We start from the raw sequence: 24263 nt of genomic DNA, 5'->3' as shown, positions 1-24263 counted from the left end.
GCATACAATAGTTTTTATTGAGTTTTGAAAAAAGGAAGTTATGTTGCCGCACCCTGTATTTCCTTGGTTAGACTGTTATGTTGTGAGATTCACTTCTCCCAATATTCCAACCAAAGGAACATTATTGTAGCTTAGGTACGAACCAGCAAAGCTTCTTCGTTGCCTCTATCCACCGGAATGTATGCAATCAAGGAAACAGAAGCAGCTGCCTTCAAGCCAGAAATCGCTTAACCGTCGTCGTCTGGAAATAATGAATGGAAGTTGTACAAAAAACGACTCGAAAACAGGCACGCGTGGCCATCTGCCGCCGTAAACAGCCGACCCGAATCGAAGGTGCACACATGTTCCATGTTTTGAACTCCGCCGCGGTGCAGTTGCCGTGTGTGCGCCTTTTCCCCGCGCCCGCTCATCCGACGCTTCGTGTCTAGTACGCTCGGCTGGAACCTGCTCCGCTCAGAACGGCGGCGGTGGTGGTTGTTGAACTGCCGAAAATGCATGCCCATGATGAAAACATACAACTGGCATCTGCCGGGACACTACCGCGGGGCGCCTCGCCTAAAAGGCTTCACCCTCCCGCCCGGTCCCGCAGGGCACATGGCCCCGACCGACCACTGCTCGTGCAAAACAGGACGACAGCTGACAAGGCGCACCGCAGTCAGGCTGGAAGCCTTCACCCGTCCACGGCCGTTCAGACGTTCAGAATCCATTGGGAAGTCGAGTCGGTATCGAGCCTTGTCCCGTGCAGTTGCGTTTGCGTCATTGTGTCCATCCGCGCGGTAGCTATCAGTGGGTCAGTGTCGATGTCGGTGGTTGCTAGTCGCTTGTCCCTTTTCCGCCTCAGAATCACTTCCGCCGTGCAAAGTGTCGTTTAGATTTCAAATCCGATCAGAAAACGGACTCCTCGCCAGCGAAGCAGCATCCAAGGACCTTTCGCCAGGACATGTCCGAAAAACAAATGGAGGACCTGCGACAGATCTGCCTCATCTGCGGCTGCCACACCAGCCAAATCATTAACGTTTTCGAGCCCCGCAACGGACCCAATATCGTCGAGCTAATCCAGGCCAAATTCAAATTTCAGGTGAGTTCCAAGCACGGAAGCCTCTTCCCAGGTCTTTGCCCCTTACAACGCCGTCGAGTCCTTTTTGTTTTGGTTTTGATGATGTCAATGCCCTGCAAGTGAACAGTTCGCATCCCCTCGGATGTTGTTTTAGGGTGGAAGGCATTTTGCCGAAAAAAATCGATAAGAGTGAGTCAGTCGAAGGACAGGGGGAGGGTGTACAAGTTCCAAGGATTAATCCTTGGCCTTTCGCAGACGAATTTGTTTTTGTTTGTCTACACCGCGTCGCAGGAAATTTGGACGTCCACGACGAACCCACAGGCAGTTTTGCGGAGTCCAATGTGCGTCGAGTGCAAAAATACGCATTCAGGCGAACACTTGGGTTTTGTTGTAGACGAAGGTCCTATGCACAATGTCTGCAACTTAACAAGGAAGCCCTCATCCTACGTCTCTCTCTCAAATGGGGAGAAGTCACGTTTGCTTTATTTCCCACAATGGAACGTTCTAAGGACTTTTTTTCAGCTACTCCTTTTTAAAAACATTTCACACGAATGTCCTCAAACTTCTCTCATGTGTTTTATTATCCTTTCGCCTCGTGCGTTAGTTTTGTTTTCATGCGTGAGATTTGATTTTTGTGCTTCCTCAGGACGGACGGAATGTGTTATGTTGTTGTCGGTTGCTAGTCCTGTACAGTTTTCACAAAGTTCAGTAAAATTATTCAAGGATTCTATCATTGTTTTGAATTCGAGAGGTCGGGAAATGTCCCCATTTTGTAGTATCCCCCATGTTCGGGGTTTAGTCAACAGATCCTGCAGCTCGGGAGTTTGGTTTTCCCATTTATGCTTTATGTATCAATTGCTTTGCACAACCGATGAAAGGGAATCAAACAGGAAACGCTCATGATAAATAACACTGACACTACCTGGAGTCCTTATCTGAGAGCTCGTCCAAGGATGTGTAGACTGCGAGGAAGTTACACTATTCAAGTTTACCCGCTTCGAGGTATTCAACTAATTGATTATCGCAAAAAAAGTTCTATTCTGTGGTTCTGTGCCCTGACTTAAATCACTTAAGGATGAAACATGTCCTGGAAAACCTCTACAACCTCTGGTGCTCTTATTCCCAAAAAGTTCGCAGTCCTTTCATTGATTGCCTTTAGAGGAAGTTTCATACATCTTAGTCGGTACCAGGCAACTTTTTTTTTGGGGTAGGGTGGGCGGTAGACTCCCGCAATAGTACGCTGTCGGGCTACCAACTAAACATCTCCCTGTCATCAGAGAACTAGCCTGGAACCGTTTGACACATTACTTTAGGCTAGCCTTCCCGCTCTCCCGGCTTCGGGAGCCTTCAACTCAGGATTCCCTCAGGATTCATCAACGGAAGGGGATGAGGAGAAAGGGAGTTGTTTGTTCAGGTAACCCTTTGCCATCCGTTCCCTCCGCCGGTCAAGTTCAGTGACAGCACGACCCTAGCTGCCAGCGCTTTTCAGCAGAGAGAGAGCTCCCCTGTGTCTGCATAAAGCTGTTGACTGAAGCCATCCCTCGCTTCGCAAGAGAAAAAAGTATGTTCAGCGGCGTCCGCCACTCCATTGCACAACACACAATCAGGAGATCGCGCTTTCCCAATCCTGTGCAGGTAAGACTGAAAACCTCTATGCCCGCTTTATAAACGGGATAAGGAAGTAATCAATCTCACCGTGCGTTCAGTTCAGCCACGGGTCTAAATTGTCGATGAGCCGCGCAGTCCATCTGCCCCTTGGCTCATGTTGTCAAGAGAATTCCCACTTGGTAAGGGTGCATTGCCTTTTTCACGGGCAACCACCTCTCTTAAGTTTTCATGCTTACAGCGGTAGATAGCTTTAGGCTTCGGGCAAGAAGGAGTCTCTGCACTTGAGCAAGGCACTTACGATACACCTCCTTGTCAAAGATATCAGTATTCCTCTCCTTCCTTGGTTGAGTTCCTCATTGGTAATCATGACCCCAATGTCGGATCTGACCCCGATGGACTTCCTAACCTCTTTCTTCTTAACTATAGAGAATACCCCCGGATATAATCTTGCAGTCCAACGTTTATAATCTGGTCCGTTGGTGTTCGGTTAACAAGCTGACACTGAAGGTCAGCAAATGCTACTGGATGTGCTTTTCGCTTAAACTCTCCCCAACATCCTTTTCCTATTATCTTAGTAAACAACCCAAGGATAGTAGTCCTCCTTCCAAAATCTGGGTGTAATATTCGACGACAAACTTCGTTTCAATTCGCAGTTCGTTGCCATCATCAAGAATGCTTCCAAAATGTCTGGTTTTATCCTACGTTCCTCCTCCGACTTTACCTCAAGTCAGCCCTCCTTAACACTCTTCAACTCCCTTATCAGAAACATCCTTGAATGTTGTTGTGTAGTCTGGTCCTCCTTCCGCATCCGTGACTGTCGCGCTTTTGAAATTATACAACGCAAATTCACCCGGACCCTCTTTTACAAAAGGAACCTTCAACGGGTTGACTATCCGTCACGACTCCAAACCCCCAATCTCCTTTCCCTGCAGCAACACCGTATCGTTCTTGATATGTGTACTCTTTTCAAACTCTGCAATTGCCTGACGGACTGTTCTGCCAACTCGGATATTATAATACTTTCCACACCATCCCTTATAACACACGATGTGCGGACATTTTTGAAGTACCCTTCGCGGAGCCCGAGATTTACTGTCACTCCCCGATCCAGAGGATATGCCGGTCCTACAACGGGTCCTTTGACTCTGTCTCCTTTAGTTTTAAGCGTACGGTAAGCCATTTACTTGCTCTTCCCTATGAGGACAATATCTAACGAGGAATTTGTTTTCTGTATATTGTCTGGGTTACCAATTTGTATCCAATTCACCCCGCGTCCGCCAGATCCCGCCAGCAGCGACCTTTACTGCTGCCTCCTTTTAGCTAATCTGTACTTTACTATTGTAGTATAGGTTCCTTCCGGTCATTTAGACGTTGTGTCAAGCGGCATAGCCTATGACTCTCCTTCCGGAGGAAGAAAGCTCGTCACGTCTCGATGTCCTAACAGGCATGCAAGCTTCGCAGAACGTTATTAGATCTATAACTGAATTTGCGACAATGTCTGCTGCAGCACCACCACCCCCAGGAGTACTCTGCAGCACCGCTCCACCTGCTCCAAGAGTTTAGACAAACCTCCCGGTGTGCACCTTCACGACGTTCCACGCCGTGGCGACCCATTCTGAAAGGTTGTGTCAAACACTTCAAACACGATGTATTGACGGTTGCTTGCCGGGAGTCTTCCAGAACTTATGACCCGTCCTCAAGCGACACAGTCATTACCACGCGAAAGTTACGTCAAGAATGCTTGCTTCACAGCCTGGGCACCGGAACGTTGGAGTGGATCCAATGTTTAACGCTACGAGTTCTGTTCTCGCCGCAACGAACTGCGCTAGCTCCTTATGAGTGGTTGTTTATCTGCAGGATGCGGATCATGTTACACACATCCCAGCTTTTTCCAGTTCTCCCCTGAACACTGGACCCCACCTCGAACCCGCAGTGTGCACAAGGCTCTCATCAAACCCGCCATGATCCCTGCATAGAACACAACTCTCCTTTTCATTGAAGGTATTCGCTTTATGATGGCCCTCCTGTCAAATCCCCGGCAGATTGCAGACGTGTGCCCACAATCTAAAGATCTGTAACATTTGGTCGGGGCGGCCCAGAACGTACCTTGATCTGTCGCTCTCGGGCCTAATTCGACTAGGACTCCGCCAACCTTCGTTTTCCGAATGGAAGAAACTTTCTGTCCGCTATCTTCGGGCTTGATCCTATAACGGATTTCGCTCCGGACTTCCGCAAAGTTCTTGCCTTCCGTCGGCTTAATAAGCTGGCGCTCTAGTCCTCCTTCGTCCCCATTCGTGTCGGCCCTAATTTTATCCAAAAGTTTTTCTGATGACGCAGCCACTTTAAGGACTAGATATCTACCTTCTTTATGAGTTCTGTCATAAATCCAAGATCACTTATGAGAAAAAAAAAATGTTCCGCCATTCTTAATGTGCCAGAAAATTCACCATTTTCCATAACACGATAACTGGAACCCAATATCAAATTTAGGAAGGGAGGTTATCCGTTACGACATTTAAGAACGGATAATTCCCCTTCCATTTTTCAAACTCTTTGATTATGAAAAGATAAGATAGGCTTCCCTCCTGATAAAGCGGATCAACCTGTGTAGTAGAGCACTAGAGGAAAAAAATGTCCAAAGAACCAAGTGGAAGTGGATAAGGCCCAAAACCATAAGATACTAATCGAATCTGTGTAGTGTTCAATGATCAATTTAATCTTAGCAGAATGGAACCACATTGGGAAGAAAGCAAGCGACAACTGAAGGTGCACTGAAGGTAAAACCAGGATAGTTACTTAGTTCATTGGGGCTCTTAAAAAGGAGACATTCCTGGCGACTCCAAAAGGAGGTCAGGACCCCAAGGGTGTAACTGAGGCATGTGACGTTGAAATGCCGCGGCGAACTTTGCACCACAGTAGGGAACCACGATGTTGAAATCATTTTGTCGGCGAGCGAGAGGGTTTCATGAAGGGGTAAAAGGGAAATCGAAATAATAGGACCAGAGCAAAAAATGCCGAGGTATTCATAGTAACCTTAAAAAGGTCATACAGGGAGAGCAAACGGACTTGCTGCTGGCAATTGCGTCTTATGGCAACTTTCGCACAATAAAAGGAAAGGAGACTTCGGCGAACGGTTCTAAAGGATATCTTGATAAGTTGATTCTGCTACCAAAGCTCCAAAAACCACCTCCTAGCGTGCTTTCTTTACATCGCCCTGTCTATCTTTTGGATGCCATTTCTTTTTTGTTCAGGGAGTTGAGATGCTTTTATGCACAAACGGCCGGGCTTCTTTCTCAGACAGACTACCGACTAAAACACTCCCTGGAACGCCTTAGACTCTAATCTTAAACCGTCTGCCAGGCCTATTCAGTACAGGAACAAAACTCCGTGGATTCAGGGAACCTCAGCTACCTTGGCACCTCTCCTACCCATCTCCCGCTTTTCGCGTTAAGAATGCCTTGAGTGTAACGTGCCATTCGGCTCCACGTGTCCTCGCTCTGCAGAATGGCTTCAATTATGGTGTCCGGGGACGCAAGGCACCCTCCCATCGAAAGGTGATGGCGATGGCGCTCCCACCTTCTGCAGAAAAAAAGATGTGGCAGTCGGGTAACCGTAATTTTTCGATTGTGTAAAGTAAGATTGAAAATACCCATACCCACTGAGTAGCTTGGTTAGATAATAGTGCTTTCAGTTGAACCACGGCTGTACGTCTTTTATGAGATGCTGCCATACGATGATAGTACGAACTCTCTCTTCACAAGCGACAGTTTCCTCTTTTCCCTTGGCTTTACCTTTGAGGTATATAAACTTCCGCTCGGCAGTAATCGGAATAACTCTCGCGATCACCACTACAACTGGCTCCGAGACGGTACGATAAGCGGCCACAACTCAGAGAGCCTCTCGTATTTGTATTTGCGCTAGGCACACTTCCTTACTGAGGGAGGCAGCCCATACTTCTGAACTATAAAGGAGGACGGACTGAACTCATCAGCAATCTGCCTGCTGGATAAGGGACCTCCGACATTGGACATCGGCCGACAAATCGGAAACATTCTAGCCGCAACCTTGGCTGTGGTGTTGCGAATTTGCTCGAAGAAGTTCATCTTCGTGTCTATCATGATGCCCAAATATTTCACCGCCAGCTTCGACAAAACCATCGTTTCACCCACCTTAATGAGAAGTACTGTGGGATCCCTCTCCTTGATCAGTCCAACGGCTTTTCTCCAAAGATAGGGAGAAGCCACCCACGTGCTTACACACGCCATCACCATCCACTTCCTCAACAGTGCGTGCGGTAGCCAGTGCCACAACATCATTCGCGTACTCGACCAGATGCGATTCATCAGGCATCTCGGATCGTAGAAGACGATAGTAAAACGTTCCAAAGGTCCAAGGACCAAGGATAGATCCCTGAGCCGCCCCCGGAGTATGGAAACGATTTTCCAGAACCTCGATCATGTCGCACCACCTCGCAGAACTGAAGACATTTCTTACGTCCAGGGTCGCAAGAAGCACCACTTGCCGATAATGACGAATGTGTGCCTCCACCAGTTTTATCGCTTGAACCACTCCCTCAATGGCATCAATTGTGCATCGTCCCGCTCTAAAATCTTATTTTGTTGGTGAGTATTCTCCCACAGCACGTATTAAGTCAGTCAATCATGGCTTGATGAGCTTCTCAACCAGCTTCCCCGCTGTATCCCACATACTAATGGACGATACGCTGACGACGCCTCGTAGTCCCCATTGCCCTTGCTTATCAACACAAATCTCGCAACCTTCCAGCAGAAGGGAAAACCACCCGTTGTCAGACATGTGTTAAATGCGTCGAGTAGCAAGTTCGACTGGTATTTACATACGAATTTCAACACTTCGCTTGGAAAACTATCCGGTTCTGGTGCTTTTTTGTCCTTCACGGACAGGACCGCGCCCTCTAGTTCCTTTGCAATGAGTCCTCACTCCTTCATCGACAGCGTCAGTTCAGATGGGGTGAACAGGAAAAAGTGCCTCCACGATTTCTTCATTCTTCGCTCCTTCCATAGAACAGGGTGGCCAATGGACACTGAGTTTATCAGTAACCAGCTTATACCCGAGGTTCTCTGTTTACATGGTTGATTAGCTCCTACCAGCAGCATGCCTTCTGCCTGTTGATTTCGTGGCTGAGCTCCTTTTCCCCACCCTTATACTCTGCGAATCTAAGCATCACCTCGTTTTGGCCTTTTGCGCGCTGAGCAGTCCGCCGAAGTCTAAGACAGTTCCTTCGTAGGTTTGCAATTTCAGCTGTCCACCAGTATACGGGTAATTTCCCAGGACGCAGTTTCCTTTTGGGAGACGATGCATTACAAGGTGATAAGGCTCATTGTTGAATGAATTGGCGGTCCAGTTGCAGTTCTTCTGGCTGTGCCTGGGTCTTGTCGCTGATTCTCCCTTCTTGCGAGAGCTTCGACAAATTTTGCAACGTCAATTTTCACTATGTTCATCCCGGTAGGATTTTGCGGAACGGCAAAACATTGGGAAGAACCGTTTGTCACTTCAAAGGAAATGTACTGATGATCACTGCCCTTCTTCGAGCACCTTGCATCGTTAGACCGCTGACACTAAGGACTCCGTAACAAAAGTTACGTCAGGGATAGTGCACTCGCAATCAGGGCGTCGGAATGTCGGAGTGCTGCCGGTATTAAGGACAATAAGTCCTGTCGTAGCAGCCATCTCCAGAATCTGTGTGCCTGGAGAATCTGGTTGAGGCATACCCCATTCAAGGGCTCCGATTAGAATTCTAGCTTCCGTGTTTCTAATTTCGTCCACCAAGGTGGCGAGCCTCTTCCGAAAAACTTCAGATTCATTCGATGTCGGGTAAATCTCCTCGACCATGGGCCTATTTTCGCAAATTAATCGAATCTCTCACCCAGATAGCAGCAGTGCCTGATATATCGGCATACCACGATGGCGAGCTCATATCTCAATACTCTTCGTTGAGAAGCAACAAGTCAGTCCTTCTTTCTGGCACCATCTGCCCCATTAGGTCGTGGGCAGTTGCATGTACTTTCAGGATGTGGATCATGGTGGTTGACCTTTCACTTTTAGTAACTCTTCTTTGAAGATCGGGCAACGCCCAGGACGAGGAACATGAGCCACATCCACTTTGCGAATACACAAGTCTTTGCTTTGTGTCCACGTTCACCACATTTGTAGCACAAAGTGCTTCTGTCCTGCCCCTTGCAAACCCGTGCTATATGCCGATGTGCCCACCACTTAAAACAGCGGGTTAGAACTGCCTTCCGCCTTATTCTGCAAATAATCCAGCCGATCTTTATTTTCCCGCAATGAAGAAGTTGGCTCGCTGTCTTCTCTGGGACAGTGGCAATGGCCAATTTCTATCCTCTGGAGTTAACAGACGTAACTCCCAACTTAACGTTGTTCACATCCAGGTAATCCCTTTTTATCACTTCCTCCACCTCTTCCGTATTAGTGAGACAATCCAGGCCTCTTATTTCAACGGTTCACATGGGTTCTCGGCTAAAAACCACTGCTTTCGTGCCTAGAATGATCTGAACTGTCTCGCAGAATGTACTCTTTCTATGAGTTTTCAACCCAAGCTCAACAAGTATATCGCCGGTTCGAGTCCGCCGACATCTACCCTACCGTCTTCTGGTTTGGCGTTTTTGGGAACTTTTCGAAGAATTCCCGACAAAAATCTCCCTTCGTTCGGCTGAGAATGGCCTCTGACCGTGATTTGCCCCTTCTCTTGTTCTTTGACGCTGATATTGCCGATGTAGTAGACTTCGACTTTGTTACAGTGGAGCCACTGCTGTCTCTATTCATCTTAGGCTGTTGTTGTTTGAATTTTCTCCTTCTTTCCACGTTGTTTGGTCCGCTTGGTTACCGCGGAATCCTTCTTGCTGGGTCCTCGTCGGTAGATCCATCGCCTCCTCGTGTCGATTATTTGCTCCCTCTCTGGGGGGCTGAGGGCACTGCTTCTGTACAACTAGGGATTGTACTAGCGATTTACTTTTCCCTCAGCTCCTCTTCGGCTGCCTTCCAGGAGTTTCGATGGTGTACAATAAGGTCCAGCAGTTCTTCCATCTCCATTATAATATTTTTGACATCCATGGAAATGTTTCGCTGGACGATGGTAGCAGCCTTCATTTTCTGTAGGGCCACCCCGCACTTCTTAACCTCAAAGCCGTTTCCACAAGATGTCACTCTCGTGTACTAAGGTAACAGAATGCCACAGCTATCAGCTCATGTGCAACCTATTCCAAATCGTTTGCCGTCGTCTTTGTCGTCGCTCAAGTTGGTTCAACACCAGGTTGACTAGCAGTTATCCGGGGCTACCAACTGGGAGGTGTGAGTCGACTTGGTTCAGAAATAACAAAATTCCGCGTTTGGCAGATACGACGGGAAAGATAATATACCATACAATAGGCTGCTTTCATCTATCGTGCTAGCAAGCGGTCTTTCGACATGCCTTGCGGCGAAGCCATTCTACGATTGATCCTATAGCAATAGTCGTAGACTTGACTCGGAAGGCGTTGACTATAGAGAAGTGCTGTGCCCCAAGGTTCCGTATTAGGACCCCTGTTGTGGAACATATTATATGACGGTGTGCTTGGCCTTCGTGGGTCAGGGAAGGTAACGTTATAGGAAGTAGGATCGAGCTTCCCAACTGTCCCGAACGAGGTGTTACACCCGAGAACCCAGAGCATATTATCCTCTAATATCTATGATTCGTGATGAGAAAAGGAGGTTGAACGACACCCTTAACGTATTTATGGGACCTCATAATGTCGTAGAGAATATGCCGCGATACAAGAGAATGCAAGAAGATCTAGAAGATTTGATCATGTTTATGTAGACTAGGCCCATCCCCGCCATGTAGTGATCCCGCGGGGATATTTGACAAAGAAGTTGAGGTGGTTTCAGCGGATAAAAGTCATACACTCTGCTGCAACTCAGTGCAAAGACAGGAGACTTCTAATTACGGAATTCTCAATTCTAAAGCTAGAACTATTGAAATGGCAGGAAGAAGACCCGGCAACCATTCGCTAACACCAGACAGAAAGCTCAACATAAACTCGCAACTGATAGAATACATCTGGCATTAGTGGCAGCTAAATGGTGCTATCACTGAAATGTAACCCAACAAAAAATACCAAATTCACATGATATAATGGCTCCTAACTCTGTTTTTCCTAGCCATCAACCACACAAGCCCCTAATCGTCTCCATCACAATAAATTCAAATTGCACCACCTAAAAGAAGTGGGTTATCAGCAAAACCCGCTCCTCATCGATCGACTACATTCCCTCCATAGCTTGGTCTATAGGAGTTGGCCACCTGCCTCTTCAGCTGTTCAAGAAAAAAGAATTTAATGATTGAATAGGTCTTCCTCTTCAAGGAAACGTAAGAACCCAAACACGTTGATGATGGTAGAGTGGTCGTTCGTTGACGACACATTTGGTGGCCTCTAAAGAGATGCGTTAACCAGCATGCGCAGAGTAATTGTTGTCTAAGGTCTTCGGAGCCCCCAAAGACGAGCGGTAGCAATGCACATGGTCAATGCACCACCGGGAGCAGATGCGTTTGGACCCCTATGATTAAGATGTTTACGAGGTCTCTTGCGTATTGTGTGCCCGTTTCCACCTCGACTCAATGGGAAGGTGTCGATTTCATAGACTCTGCATGGAGTCCAGGAAGATCAAATTAATTTGTTGATCCGAAATTTATGATGTTATTACGAGAACACTTAGAGAGGGCCGAGTCCTTTTTCCTTCAACATTCAATTACTTTTACAAAATGAGTTCCGAAAATTCAAAGAAAATTCCTTTTCCTTTTTTCCAGCCCGTGAACGAGGACAAGTACCTGTGCTACAGTTGCAACAATTGGCTAATAAACTGGCACTCACTGCGAAACCTCAACAAAGATCCGGTCGAGAGTCAATCAGACAAATCCCGATCCAGATTACACGAATCCATGCCACAAGGAGCGGATCGCGTTTCAATTTCCTCCTCAGCAAATAGAAATCAGAAGCCTGCGCAACCCAATGAAGAGTTCGACGATAATCTTCACAGAAACAAAAAACGCAATGGATTTTATTTTCCTAAGCGTCCCCTGCTCACTAGTTTACGAATAGGAAAAATCAAAGACAAATCCCGTACCTGCTCGATATGCGGGCGTTCAATACGCAAACGTCCTCGCAAGACCTCAAAGATGCAGAAACCTGTTCGCAGCAAGATGCGTTGCAAGCGCTGCACGAGATTAGGAACGGATAATCTCCATTTGCGAAGGACGAGTTCGTCTATTTCCAGGAATGCTCATCACCTTTACAACATAGTCAATTTCTCTCGGAATCCACTACCTGCGCTGGATAGGAGCCTTGTAGCTAGATTACAACGTCTAGGCACCACTTTGAGATGGGAGTCGGAACCCTACAATGGAATCACACGGTCCGAAACCTCTTTTAGAATCCATAGGACCGAGTCGAAAGTGAAATATGATACCTGGGGAGAAAAGGTGAACGAGCGAGATGAGGTTCTGATCGATTTCAATCGAGTATTGTCGGAAGTATTTCCTCTGAACTACCACCGCAAAGGTTCCGAGTTAAATGAGGTGGAAGACACAGCAGGCCACAGGAGCAACGGCGGAGGACGAGTCGGCGTGGAAAATGAAGAACTGTTACTAGAGGCTCTGGGCTGCAAGTTACCGCAGGGAGTTACAATTTCTTTAGTCAATGACGAGCGTCAGATAAATTAATGTAGATCTTAGGTTTTTTCCCGTCTTGTGTTAGGTAGTTACAAATTTTCGAGTTTTCTGTTTAATTTATAATACTTTTATAAATAACTTATTAATTGGAGAAGAAATGCCATAGAAAGTAAAGCGTTGTTTTATTTGAAAGAAGTAGACAAGCTCTCATGGCCGGCTCAGCAATAGACGCCACCGCCTAAAAAAAAAACAAAAACCACAGTCGCAGTATTTTCTTTTTAATAAACATTTTTTATTTAATTTCTACCCCGTCATTGCCTTTTAATTGGTTTACTGACAACATACAACTCCTTAGTTGTCACTAGGCCAGGATGACACTTTGGCACCGCAAGTCGATATCAGATTCATACCCTTGACGAATTTTAGAGAGCCCTAAAAAATATCCTCTTGCATCTGGCACGACTTGAGCTCAGAATCCTCAAGCTGGAAATAGTTCTGTTGATTAAAATCCATAACCATCGTGGGGACATCAAAACGAGGAACCAAATACTGTCCAACCCCAACCCCTATCGCCCCTATTTAAAATAAAGTCAGGAAACCGGAAACTGGACGCTTTCGGTATGAAGGGTTTTGATTTTTTCAGATTTTTCGGTTTGGTAGTTTCTGAGAATGGGTTCGCTAAAGATATGATCACTTTCAAACCCCCGCACTTCCACAAATGTCAAAACTAAGACCGGCATCGGAGAGTACTAATCGAGAGATTTCATTTGATACCACACATGACTATACTTGGTGAAAAAATGTGCGCCCTCCTCACTGTATGCGTGAGCGTTCGCAGTTCCCAACTTTACACCAAATTTGGTGTCAATCGCTATAACCGCCACCGAGAAAAATGCGTGTGACACGCTGACAGACCTGTGAGTATTTGCCAAATCTCCCATCATGCGCGACCCCAGTTATCGGATAGGGGCATACCTATTGATGTGTAAATATGTGGTGCGTGGACCAAACTGACTATGGGAAGAAGATAACTTACCGTGCAGGGGCTCGAAAACCCAATACCGCCAGCTTTTGGAAGTGAGCAAGCGAGCTCCCGGTCGTCGATATTCCTCCACCGTAATACCTCGGTGGTGGACAACTTGGCCACCTTGACATATAATGCTACTAGTGGTTTGGATCTGGAGAAGGTGACCTTACCGAGAACACCGGTAATAAGACCAAACACAGATGAACTGAAAGCAGATTGTTGGACTACTAAAACTGTGATAACATGCACCGCAAGATGCAAGATGCGCGACATCTGGAGGTACTCCAGGACCAAGAAAGGATCCATTCAAAAAAAGCTCGTCAACTATGAGACTTCCACCAATGTCAAAGACGGTAAAGGATAAGGTGCAGTCAACGTCAATAAATGACAAAAGTGAAGGAGCATACAAAAGGAGTAAGCCTATCGGGGCAGCAGAGTCCCGATCCGGAGGAACTACTCTTCACCCAGCTTGGGACAAGCACAACGTGCACCAAGCGTGAAAGAATATGGCGAGGAGTATAAGAGTCCTTTATAATAGATCACATATGGAGGAAAAGGATACTAAGGATACGCCTAACTCTGCTGTGCCAACAGTGTCACAAACGAACCAAGTAACGCGTAACCGCAATGTCATCGAATCACAAGTACGCGAAAAGGAGGGGGATCCTCTAAATAAGCAACAGACTCTATTCTCAAAACCAGCGCTAATATTATAGTTCAAAAGGAGGAAAGCCATACAGTGAATGTAGGAAATTCGGCCAGCGTTACGAAGCCCAAGACGAAAGAAAACGATGGATTAACTGAAGTTACCAGCAAAAAAGCGAAAGTAAGTGCGAACTCGTCCAGATGCGCTGTTATCTCCAATGGACAATCTGTCCTACGTAGAGATATTCAGAAAGGTCAAAGCTGATTCCGACCTAAAAGATATGAGCGGAAATGTGAACAGAATCCGAAGAACTCAGAAAGGGGATCTCATATTCGAACTCAAAGATCCAGTGTAGGCAAAACTGATGACTTTCGCACTCACGTCAAAAACTCACACAGGAGAATGCCACAATGCGTGCCCAAAAACATGAGATCTATATACAATATAAGGATATCGATGAAGTGACATCTGAAGGAGCAATTCAAGTTGAAGGAACTTACCGAGGAGTCTGTTGTGGGTTTCCAAAAAGCCTATGGCGGTACTCAAACGGCCACAATACGAGTACCAGTGGAGGTTGAGCGGATGTTGTTGGCGGCCGGAAAACTTCGGATTGAATGGATTGTCTGCCGTTTAAAAGAACAAACTTCACTAAAGGGGCGCTTTAAATGCCTCATGTTTGGGCTCTTCGCGATCCTCGCCGCGATGAGTCTGCTCACTTTTCTGTATCCGGACCTAAGTTCCAGCGACCGAGTCGTGGTCAAACGGGAACAGATGGGAGCGGAAAACGTGTATATTTCCTCGGCTTACATGGCTCATGACCGATCAGCTCTGCCAAAAGAACTGCAGCATTTGACACCATGGCATCAAAGAAGGCCAACCATAGGAAACCAACGAAAAAACCGAATCATTCTTTAATTTTATTATTAACACAAATCTATCGGTGTGTAACAGGGGTTACACCAAGCTAACATTTTCCTTGATATCACCCTACTAACCGATAATGAGATTCTTAAGGTGGAGAGAATGTCTGACCAGAGATCCTTCTCAGATCAAAGTTGGATACTTTCCAGTTTAGATCTCGCTGGTAAGATTGGAAAAATAGACAAAGAGGGGTCAAAGGTCGGAACTTTGAAAAAAGTGTCTTGCTAAACAACAAGAAGACATTGCCGCCGTGGGGGAATGAAGGTCAGTACATTGAAAGCACCAGCGAATCTGCGGGGTTCAGTAAGATTCTGAACAGGGAACACATACGTTCAAACCCACTTCCTCGCCAATGAGCCAGAATGCGAGTCAGAGGCTTGCTTAGAGAGTACACAGCCTCCGTTATGCGAGACTATCAAATCGATAATTACCGAGGATAACATCGACTGGGCTATAAACAGCTTCTCCGGGAGCAGATGGCGTAATGCCAATCAGGGTTGTGCCATTGCTTGTCAAGATTTTCCGGAACTGTATCTCTTTAGGAGGCGTACCACAATCTTCGAGGCGCCCACGCGCGGTTTTCATATCGAAAGCGGGCAGGCGTGGCCTGAGTTCGCGAAGCACTTCCGATCCATCAGCCTCACCTTTTTCGTAGTGAAGATACTAGAAAGCGCCCTGCACATCCATTTAAGGACGATTATGGAGAGAAGACATTTTTCTAAATCCCAGTATGACTACCTCAAAGGCAAATCCACAGCAACCGCTCTCCACTATTTAATTGGCACGGTTGAACGATCACTGCAGTGCAAGCAGTATACTCTTGTTGACTTCCTGGATATAGAGGAAACATTCAACAACGTTAGTACCAACATCATCAAGGAAGCCTTTACCAGTATTGGATTGGAACGGTATCTTCCGCATTGAATTGATCTGATCTGGGAGGTCGACCACTTCAGAACTGTGAGCAAAGGCAGTGATGGACGAAATTTGTCGAATATTGGACAGGAGCGGGGTGAAGGTGGTGGCGTATGCTGACGACTTGGTGATATTTTTATGTCAGGGATGTTTCGCTCAGTTATAAGTGACATTATGGAAGGAGCGTTTTCGCACGAGGATGATTGTCTCGATATATACAGCGTAGGACGTCCCATCCTAACGTACGGCTCTATCGTATGGTGGCAGTCTCGGCAGGCTCGGAAGTCCTGCCCGGCAGAAACTCTCAATGTGCACCTCCTCCCGCTAGACCCCCATATTAAATGCGCTGTAGCGTGCAGTACTGTCAAACTACGTGAGTCAGGATACTGGACAGCGAAGCCGACCATAGTAACATCCTAGACGAAGTGCCTTGGAAACTTCGGGCGTTCCCCACAAACTACGCCACACTCAAGTCGAGTTTCCCGAGAAACTTTGCTATGGGTTTTCCAACCAGGGTAGAGGGGCACCGACGGCATACTGCAAAGTTATGATACATGATGATGATGATTTTTCACCGACAGATCGAAGATGGTCTGTAGAGTCGGTGCGGGAGTTTTCTTAAATACACACAATGTATCCGAGTAGTACGGTCTCCCAGGATTCGCCAGAGTATTCCAGAGTTAGAAGCCTTTTGATGGCTAGATCACGATCTGAACCCCAAGCGTAATATAGCCATTCTGATCAACAGCCAAGCGGTTGTTAAGGCCTTGTACTCAACAGCGACATCCTTCATGCTGAAGCGCTCTGAACAGTCTGGGCGGCACACTCATAGGAACATAGTGGGGCATGGGCAGGCTGAGGAATTGGGAGGACGGGACTCTTCTCTTGGAAGCCTTTCGGTGGGCACCAACAGTGCCTCACTGGCGACTGTTAAGGGATATACTCACACTGTCAAATCGAGAGGGATGGCCCCCCTAATCCAAAACCCGATCGCGAGAGCACATGCAAATGCATATAAGATTCCCTCGGAGGGTACTGGCGTACGGGGTACTGGCGCCAGACTCGGTATACCCTACAATGTGCAATGCCGAAACTGCGAAGAAGAGGGAGGAACCCTTCATTTGCGACTGCCCAGCTCCTACCTACCCGCAACATGCTCCGGATCTTCGGGTGTAGCGCTGCATTCGGGGCAGTTGGGAAGCTCGAATAATTCAAAGCGATGTAAATACTTCATATAACCATCATGTACTGTGAGAAACTGCATCATTCAATTCTCGATACTTTCGCTTGATCCATTTCTCAATACACATCAAAGCATGGATCCAACCGTTGAGGCCATCGCTTGTGCAGCTCTCTTCTAGTATCTTTTCGTAAGGCCGCGGTCATTTAGGACGAATTCATCCTCCTGTTGTGGTAGAGAAAGTGTCCCTTATTAGCAAGAATCATTGCGATGATAACACAATCTTCCAACCCGATGTTAGTTTAATGATTCATAACCATACTTTGATGGCATGAAAGGTTCCACTTCCATAAAGTTTCATCACCTCGGGATGCTAGCTCATCTGAAAAAAAACAAACCACGTTGCCTCCTCTGATACACGAAAGCCAAGCAGTATACATAATGCTCCCGAGCAGGGGTCTCAAAATGAAAAGTTGCCATAAAAAACAGATAGAGCAATAAGAAGAGGCAGTTTGGTGGCAAAACCAACTTCTCCCTCTTTCACTGGTCGGAAAACACTCCTTCCACCAAGCCAAATTCAAATGCGTTTATGAACCCCTAGGGCCTGGTTTTAGCAGCTAACTTGATAGCTGTGTTCGGAATTCCGCCAGATCCCTGAGCTTTGTTACCCCTAATGCTTTCATAGATCCCTCCTTGGTAAATTCGAGGAAAGAGAAGAAGTCTTCTCGCACCGTTGGAAAAAGAGTTATTTTTTATTTAACAGACGACAATCGAAAAAGTGTCCGGATAGCTGAGTGGTTAGAGCGCAAGGCTGTCGTACGGAAGGTCGCGGTTCAAATCTCACTGGTGGCAGTGGAATTTGTATCGTGATTTGACGTCGGATACCAGTCGACTCAGCTGTGAATGAGTACCTGAGTCAAATCAGGGTAATAATCTCGGGCGAGCGCAATGCTGACCACATTGCCTCCTAGTGTACCGTTACGGTCTTGAATGAAGTGCTCTAACACACTTCAAGGCCCTGATCCAACATGGATTGTTGCGCCAACGATTATTATTATTAATCGAAAAAGTACATTTTTAATTCCATATTGTCCTAAGAGGTAGGAGCAAGTAAGTGGCTTGGCTTACGCTTAATACTAAGGAAAGAGACAGAGCAGGAAAGAGATGTACTCCCTCCTGTTCAACACTTCATAAGGGCCTTCATATGGTGGTTGCAAACACTTCCAGGAAGCATCGACGCGAGCCAAGCCCTTGGGGATGTTTGCCTTTACCGCAGAATGACGGGATGATTTGATTTGGCCACAGTGTCTCGGAACAAGCGCAAAAGCCCAGTACTGGAAAGGGATCATGACTTCTGGCACACGTTGCACTGTCTGGTCCATTGAGGACCAGAAATATTTGCTTATGACCAGCCTATTCGTTATCCGAATGCCTGGATGCGCAAGATCGTGTACTGCGTGGAATACTTTCTTGCGAAAAGCGAGAGGAATATTTAGCCTAGGACTCTTTTCAGAGATCTCCCAGAGTATTTCGGAAGTTGAGTCGAAACTCCCGAAATTTGTATTTGGAGTTGTCCCTAAGGCTCTGAAACATTGCGTCATCCTACTTCGAGGGAAATCATGTATCCTAAAAACTTCACCTACTGTTGATGGAATTTGTACTTTTTAACGTTAAGCACAAGACCGCCCCAAGGAGACGTTGAAAAATGCATTCGAGATGCTCAGACTCTGAAGAAGAAGCGACCAAAACATCATCCAAATACACGAAACAAAAGTTAAGGTTTCGCAGGACAGAGTGGATGAAGGCATTCCATATGATCTCGAAAAGTCCGAAGGATGTGCATATTGCTGTTTTCGGAATATTACCTGGAGCTACAGGGATTTGATAGTACTCCTTGGCTAAGTCCAAGGTCGTGAAAACACGGCAGTTAGCGAGCTTATGCGCAAAGTCGTGGAGGAGTGGTATGAACCGCTCTGAGCATTCCACAGCAAGCCACTAGGCTTTGGGACCATGTGTAACAGAGAAGACCAGCAGCTATTTGATGGTCTGCGAATACCCTGCTTTAAAAGTGTGTCCAATTCTTTCTTAGCAACAGCGAGGTTCTGAGGTGGTAATGGACGCACCTTCGAGAAGATATGCGAGCCAGTAGTGCGGAGGTGTATGAGAGACTACTTTCGGTAGCTATTGTGCTGCATTTTTGAGAAAGCGCGCGAATGCGAGGGTCGGCTACTTCTTCAAAAATGGTGTGCAAGGTTTCCTGGAGACCTGGGCGAAGTTACGGGGCTATAAGAGACCTATTCTGCAGATTCACTTGCAATTCATAATGGCCTACGCTTAATATGGGACTACTGATATCCGCAACAACGAAACGCTATGAGAACGTTCATCAAAGTCCTAGACTTACGTATACTTGCCTGCAGCTGTGTGTATGGTTGAGAAATTTGTCGCCGAAAGTTTAAGTTATTGCGGAATCACAAACTGACACCGAGAGAACTGAGACATCTGCGCTTGTGTCGACCAGATAATGGCGTTTGCGCAAGAGATCGTATATTGTTAAGCGGCGTGAAGCTGCATTTTGGGTAACCGACGCTGGAGCTCCCAACGAATTCAGTTTTTTGAAACCAAGAACGTGCACGGGCTAATACACTTCTTTGTTTTGTCTGCAAAGATGCGGTGATAAAAGCAAATTGCAGGATTCGTTGAGGCCCCCGACGCGCGACTACTCGATCACCCTTTTCGGGTGGAGGACTACGAACAAATTTGGCACCTACCTCCCGAACACAAAGCTCCCACTGTAACCGTTAGCTTAGAGACGTAGCCGCGAGGGATGCCACCGTCTGCTGAAGCTCGGAAATTTAGCCAGTGGCTTCGCGCGGACCTTCACTAACCACCTCGTGGATTTTATCCGCGGTGCTTGCCAACACCTCCAAAGATCCGGAGTCCGCACCAGCAAAAATGGCCTAAATACTTCCCGAGAGTCGCTGCAACCACAGTGATTTCAGAAGTTCAACCCCAACCTTATCCCCGCCCAACTGCTTCATCTCACACAACAACTCGGGGAGCAGTCGCCTAAGGTAAACTCCGTCAGATTTGCTGACTCACTTATTGACGGAACACTCCTATAGAACATCCTTGTCCAGATCAATGACCGCATTATTAAATCGTGTGGCATCAGCAGTGATGTCTACATTATTATATTATGACCTACATTACTGCAAAATTCCATGGTATTAGGATGAACCTAAGGGGGGCGTTTTTTTTAACCAATTTTTACAAATTTTAGCAATAATAGTATATAGTATATTAACTTTATTTGAACAGATATCGGTATGTAGGGTATTCCGGAGCCTAGATACCATATAGTGGTAGCCTGTTGATTTTTCGGTCACGTAGTTTCTCAGAGCTGTAAACCTGCCGTTAACAGGTAGGCGAGCCACTCAGGTGGGTGAGTTTCCAGCCATGATGAGTTTCACTAACCTGGTGCGGAACTCGGACGAATGTCCTTTAAACGGTTCCACACTACAGCGCCTCCACAGTTTGATGAGCGCATTTTCAGGCCAGAAAGGATTGACGATTGAGTCACATTGGCGAGGATAAGAAGCTATATCACTCAGTCTTAATTGCTATCTTTTGTCAGTTTGACACAAGACAATGTTGGCGTTCCAGCTTTGCTCCTTATGTACACCAGCACCTCGTCGGGGACTTTTGTAATCGCCCCGGTAGCCAACTGCACAGCACGTAGTGTTGTAGGAGCTAACAAGGCAGCAGCCCGTTCTTCCAATTGTGCAGCAGACGCAGTTGTAACACATCGTTCAATAAGTACAGGGACTAACTATGAAAACAACATTTTATCGGCAAAATTCTTTATTATTCATCAACATAATCTCCTTCAAGTGTAATACAATCATTCCAACGCTTCTCTAACTTTTCAATGCCATGTTTGTAGAACGATTTGTCTTTTGACTCAAAATGAGCCTCAGTAGCAGCGATCACCTCCTCATTTGAGCCAAATCTTTTTCTCTGGAGCATCTTTTTTCTTTCCGGGTAGCTGAGTGGTTAGAGTATAAGGCTACGGTACGGAAGGTCGCGGTTCAAATCTCATTGGGGACAGTGGAATTTGTATCGTGATTTGACGTCGGATACCAGTCGACTCAGCTGTGAATGAGTACCTGAGTCAAATCAGGGTAATAATCTCGGGCGAGCGCAATGCTGACCACATTGCCTCCTAGTGTACCATTACGGTCTTGAATGAAGTGCTCTAACACACTTCAAGGCCTAGATCCAATATGGATTGTTGCGCCAACGATTATTATTATTATCTTTTTGAGATCCGCAAAGAGCCACTAGTCGCTGGGGGCCAGATCCGGCGAGTACGGAGGATGAGGAAGCAGTTGGAAGCCTAATTCATTGAATTTGGTCATCGTTTTGATTGACTTGTGGCCCGGTGCGTTGTTTTGATGAAAGATGACTTTCTTCTTCTTCATGTGTGGGCGTTTTTTCGCTATTTCGGCCTTCACCCATTTGGAAAAAACCTTTTTCATAGCCAATTTTTGGTGCCAGTTGATATGTTCACCATCTGAGCTATCTCGTGCACTTTCATTTTGCGGGCACCCATCACGATTTTCAATACTTGCTTGGTGTTTTCGGGAGTTACTGCCTCATTTGGCCGACCCGAACGTTCCGCATAATTTGTATCAGCACGACCGCGTTTCAAGTCAGCATACCACCGACAAATGGTTGTTTTCGACGGAGTAGAGCCCGGATAACGTTTTTCAAGCCATTGCTGAGCTTGAACAGTGTTTTTCCCATTAGAAAACAATGCTTTATCAGCACACGAAACTCGTTTTGGTCCATTTTTTCACAATTGCAAAGGTAGCGTCACTTTAACCACTATAGCTTTCTTGGTTATGTTTCGGATTACATCAAATTTTGACACATTGTAGTGTACTGTACTACAAGCTATCGCAATATTATTACCGTGCACTGTAAGCTATCAAATCGTAAACATTCATTCCAACCCGCGTCATCATCAAAACAATAAATTACGTAATCGAGTAAACAAAACTTTACAAGATACCATCCCAAGGTACTTGAACTCGATACGACCTAGAAATAAATATTCTAAAAAACGCCAGTGTGAATAAATCACATGCATTGCATTTCTTGCATGCATTTCTAGCTCGAATAAAATGTGTGCATATGGATATGAGTAATGCATATGCACACGGAATGAAATGTGAGATTTGAGAGCACGCGCCTCATGTGAATTATTAGTGAGTGCAGTGTTCGAAGTAATTTGGTGTTGAATTACTTTCGAACCAATTAGGTCAATATTGTTGTTGGTAGATTTAGTGTTATTTTAGGTTTAAGAAATTGTATAAAAGAGAATGAAAAGTTACAATATACGTTCTTATTGATTCTGACTTCATGCGGTTTATTTCTGCATGCCGTATCCTCGCGGCATAAGTAAAAGAACTTAAGATCCAAATTAGCAACCACGGCAAGTGTTCAGGGATGGACATATTGCCATCATATCTGCGGTCCCACCGCTTCGTTAGGTAAGGAATTCTAATTCCTTGTGTTCCCTTCTTATTATTTGAACTCTTTCGTTAGCTCCTTGCCATCATCTGAGGATAACTCAGACGGCTCCACTTTGAACTACGATCCTGTTAGCCCGCACGAATTATTACTCTACAATCCTGCCTCTCGTAAATTATCACCACATGGCGATCCAACATTAATATTACATGGCGATCCTGCCATCCAACGCTTAATATTACAACATCTTATCTGAAGGTTGGTACTTCTGAACCTTGGTATATTAATGGCATTATTAGCGCCATCTCTACGCTAGTCCCAGGACTTATTGAACGATGTGTTAACTGCAACAAGAGTACAAGGCGGCTGAGCAAAAGTCGCAAGCAAGCACGTCACTTGGGAGTGAACCTTGTAGACAGCGTCCTACGGATCCTTATTTACTTCTAGGCGATTCCATTTGCTTGTTCATATGGCTTTTTTAAGGCTACTACGAATGGTATTAGTCCTGGTCCCGGCTTCCCCTTTCCTTTTGGCGAAATCTTCGCGCTTGCAGACAAGATGTTCTTAGCGTCAGAAGTTCCCGATTCCATCGGCAGTTTAGCTTCTTAGCGTGGTACAAATACAGTCACAGAATTTTAGCGTTGCAACGCTACGGGCTGGCTCTGAGGACCTGAATTGGTCCTCGCAAGCTATGACGTGCAACCCACGGACCACCTGAGGCGTCTCAAAGCGGGGAATGACTCCCGTGTTTGCCTTCAGTATCCAGGAGATGTTCAATGACCATCTCCGACAGCCTGGCCTCGACACTGGTCCACACCTCTGGCGCTAGTTGGCAGCTAACGGAATTACCATCCGCCAGCGCCACACGTAAGTGGCTCCCGGCCACGTCTCCGAAGGGTTTCGCAATTCATAGCCCGTCGGCTGACTGTTCTTGCGTACTTTCCTTCGGATTTTGCTTAGCGTCTGAGCTCTTGTCCACTCCGCTCCGCCTGTGATCTTCCTTGACCTCGTCTGGAGATCAAGTCTGGTATTTAGCGAGGTCTTTTTCATCCCGCTCGTCGATAGTACCAGTCTCCTTATTCTTAGCAATCTTGCTTAAAATATTCACGGCTTTCTGGTACTGGCTCTTAAGTAGGACACCAGTGGACCTCCACTGCTTATTCGATTTCCGGTGACCGAAGTTCTTGTCGATTTTTACTTTTGAGGGATCCCCCGACGTTGAGAGTTTTGGGTTAGGAGTACTACGTCTGGTACTCGCCACACCCAGTTTGACGGCAGTGGATTCCAAGCTGGAAACCACTACTCCGTCTGCCGCCTCACTCCCCGGAGGGAGGTCCCTGCGGTTGGTTTCAGCACAGGTGCTACGGCTGGCACCGAGTGTACTGCTCTAGACGGCTACCATCTCCTGGTTGGATGCCAGCAGCTCATCCTCCGATGATGCGCCTGGCACCACCTCCTCTTCTTGTATGGTCGTTTTTTAAGCTTTTGTTTAAACACAAGACCTTATTAAAATCGGTTTACTGTCTGTCTGTCCGTCACAAGCATTTTCCTCGGAGACGGTTATAGCGATTGACACCAAATTTGTTAGAAAGGTGGGAACTGTGAACGCTCACACATACAGTGAGTTACATCCTATTACGTTGAATTTAAGGAGGGGTCCCCATACAT

At 46.4% G+C, this 24263-nt stretch overlaps 1 protein-coding gene across 1 annotated transcript; it reads left to right on the top strand.

Moving 5' to 3' along the window:
- Positions 1-537: 537 nt before the first annotated feature.
- LOC119654821 (protein phyllopod) lies at positions 538-12530 on the top strand. Its single transcript, XM_038060382.1, has 2 exons — positions 538-1078; positions 11508-12530. Exons 1-2 carry the CDS (start codon positions 941-943, stop codon positions 12417-12419), a joined length of 1050 nt encoding a protein of 349 aa, XP_037916310.1. The 5' UTR covers positions 538-940; the 3' UTR covers positions 12420-12530.
- The last annotated feature ends 11733 nt before the right edge of the window (positions 12531-24263 follow it).

Source organism: Hermetia illucens, chromosome 4 (genome assembly GCF_905115235.1).
Source record: "Hermetia illucens chromosome 4, iHerIll2.2.curated.20191125, whole genome shotgun sequence".
In the NCBI taxonomy this organism is placed as follows: Eukaryota; Metazoa; Arthropoda; class Insecta; order Diptera; family Stratiomyidae; genus Hermetia; species Hermetia illucens.
This window is presented reverse-complemented; position numbering and strand designations above follow the sequence as displayed.

Excerpts from the sequence above, each read along its gene's own strand:
- LOC119654821 (XM_038060382.1), top strand. The coding sequence starts at position 941 with ATGTCCGAAAAACAAATGGAGGACCTGCGACAGATCTGCCTCATCTGC. Across the intron at positions 1,079-11,507 it reads AGGCCAAATTCAAATTTCAG|CCCGTGAACGAGGACAAGTA; the intron begins GTGAGTTCCAAG and ends CCTTTTTTCCAG.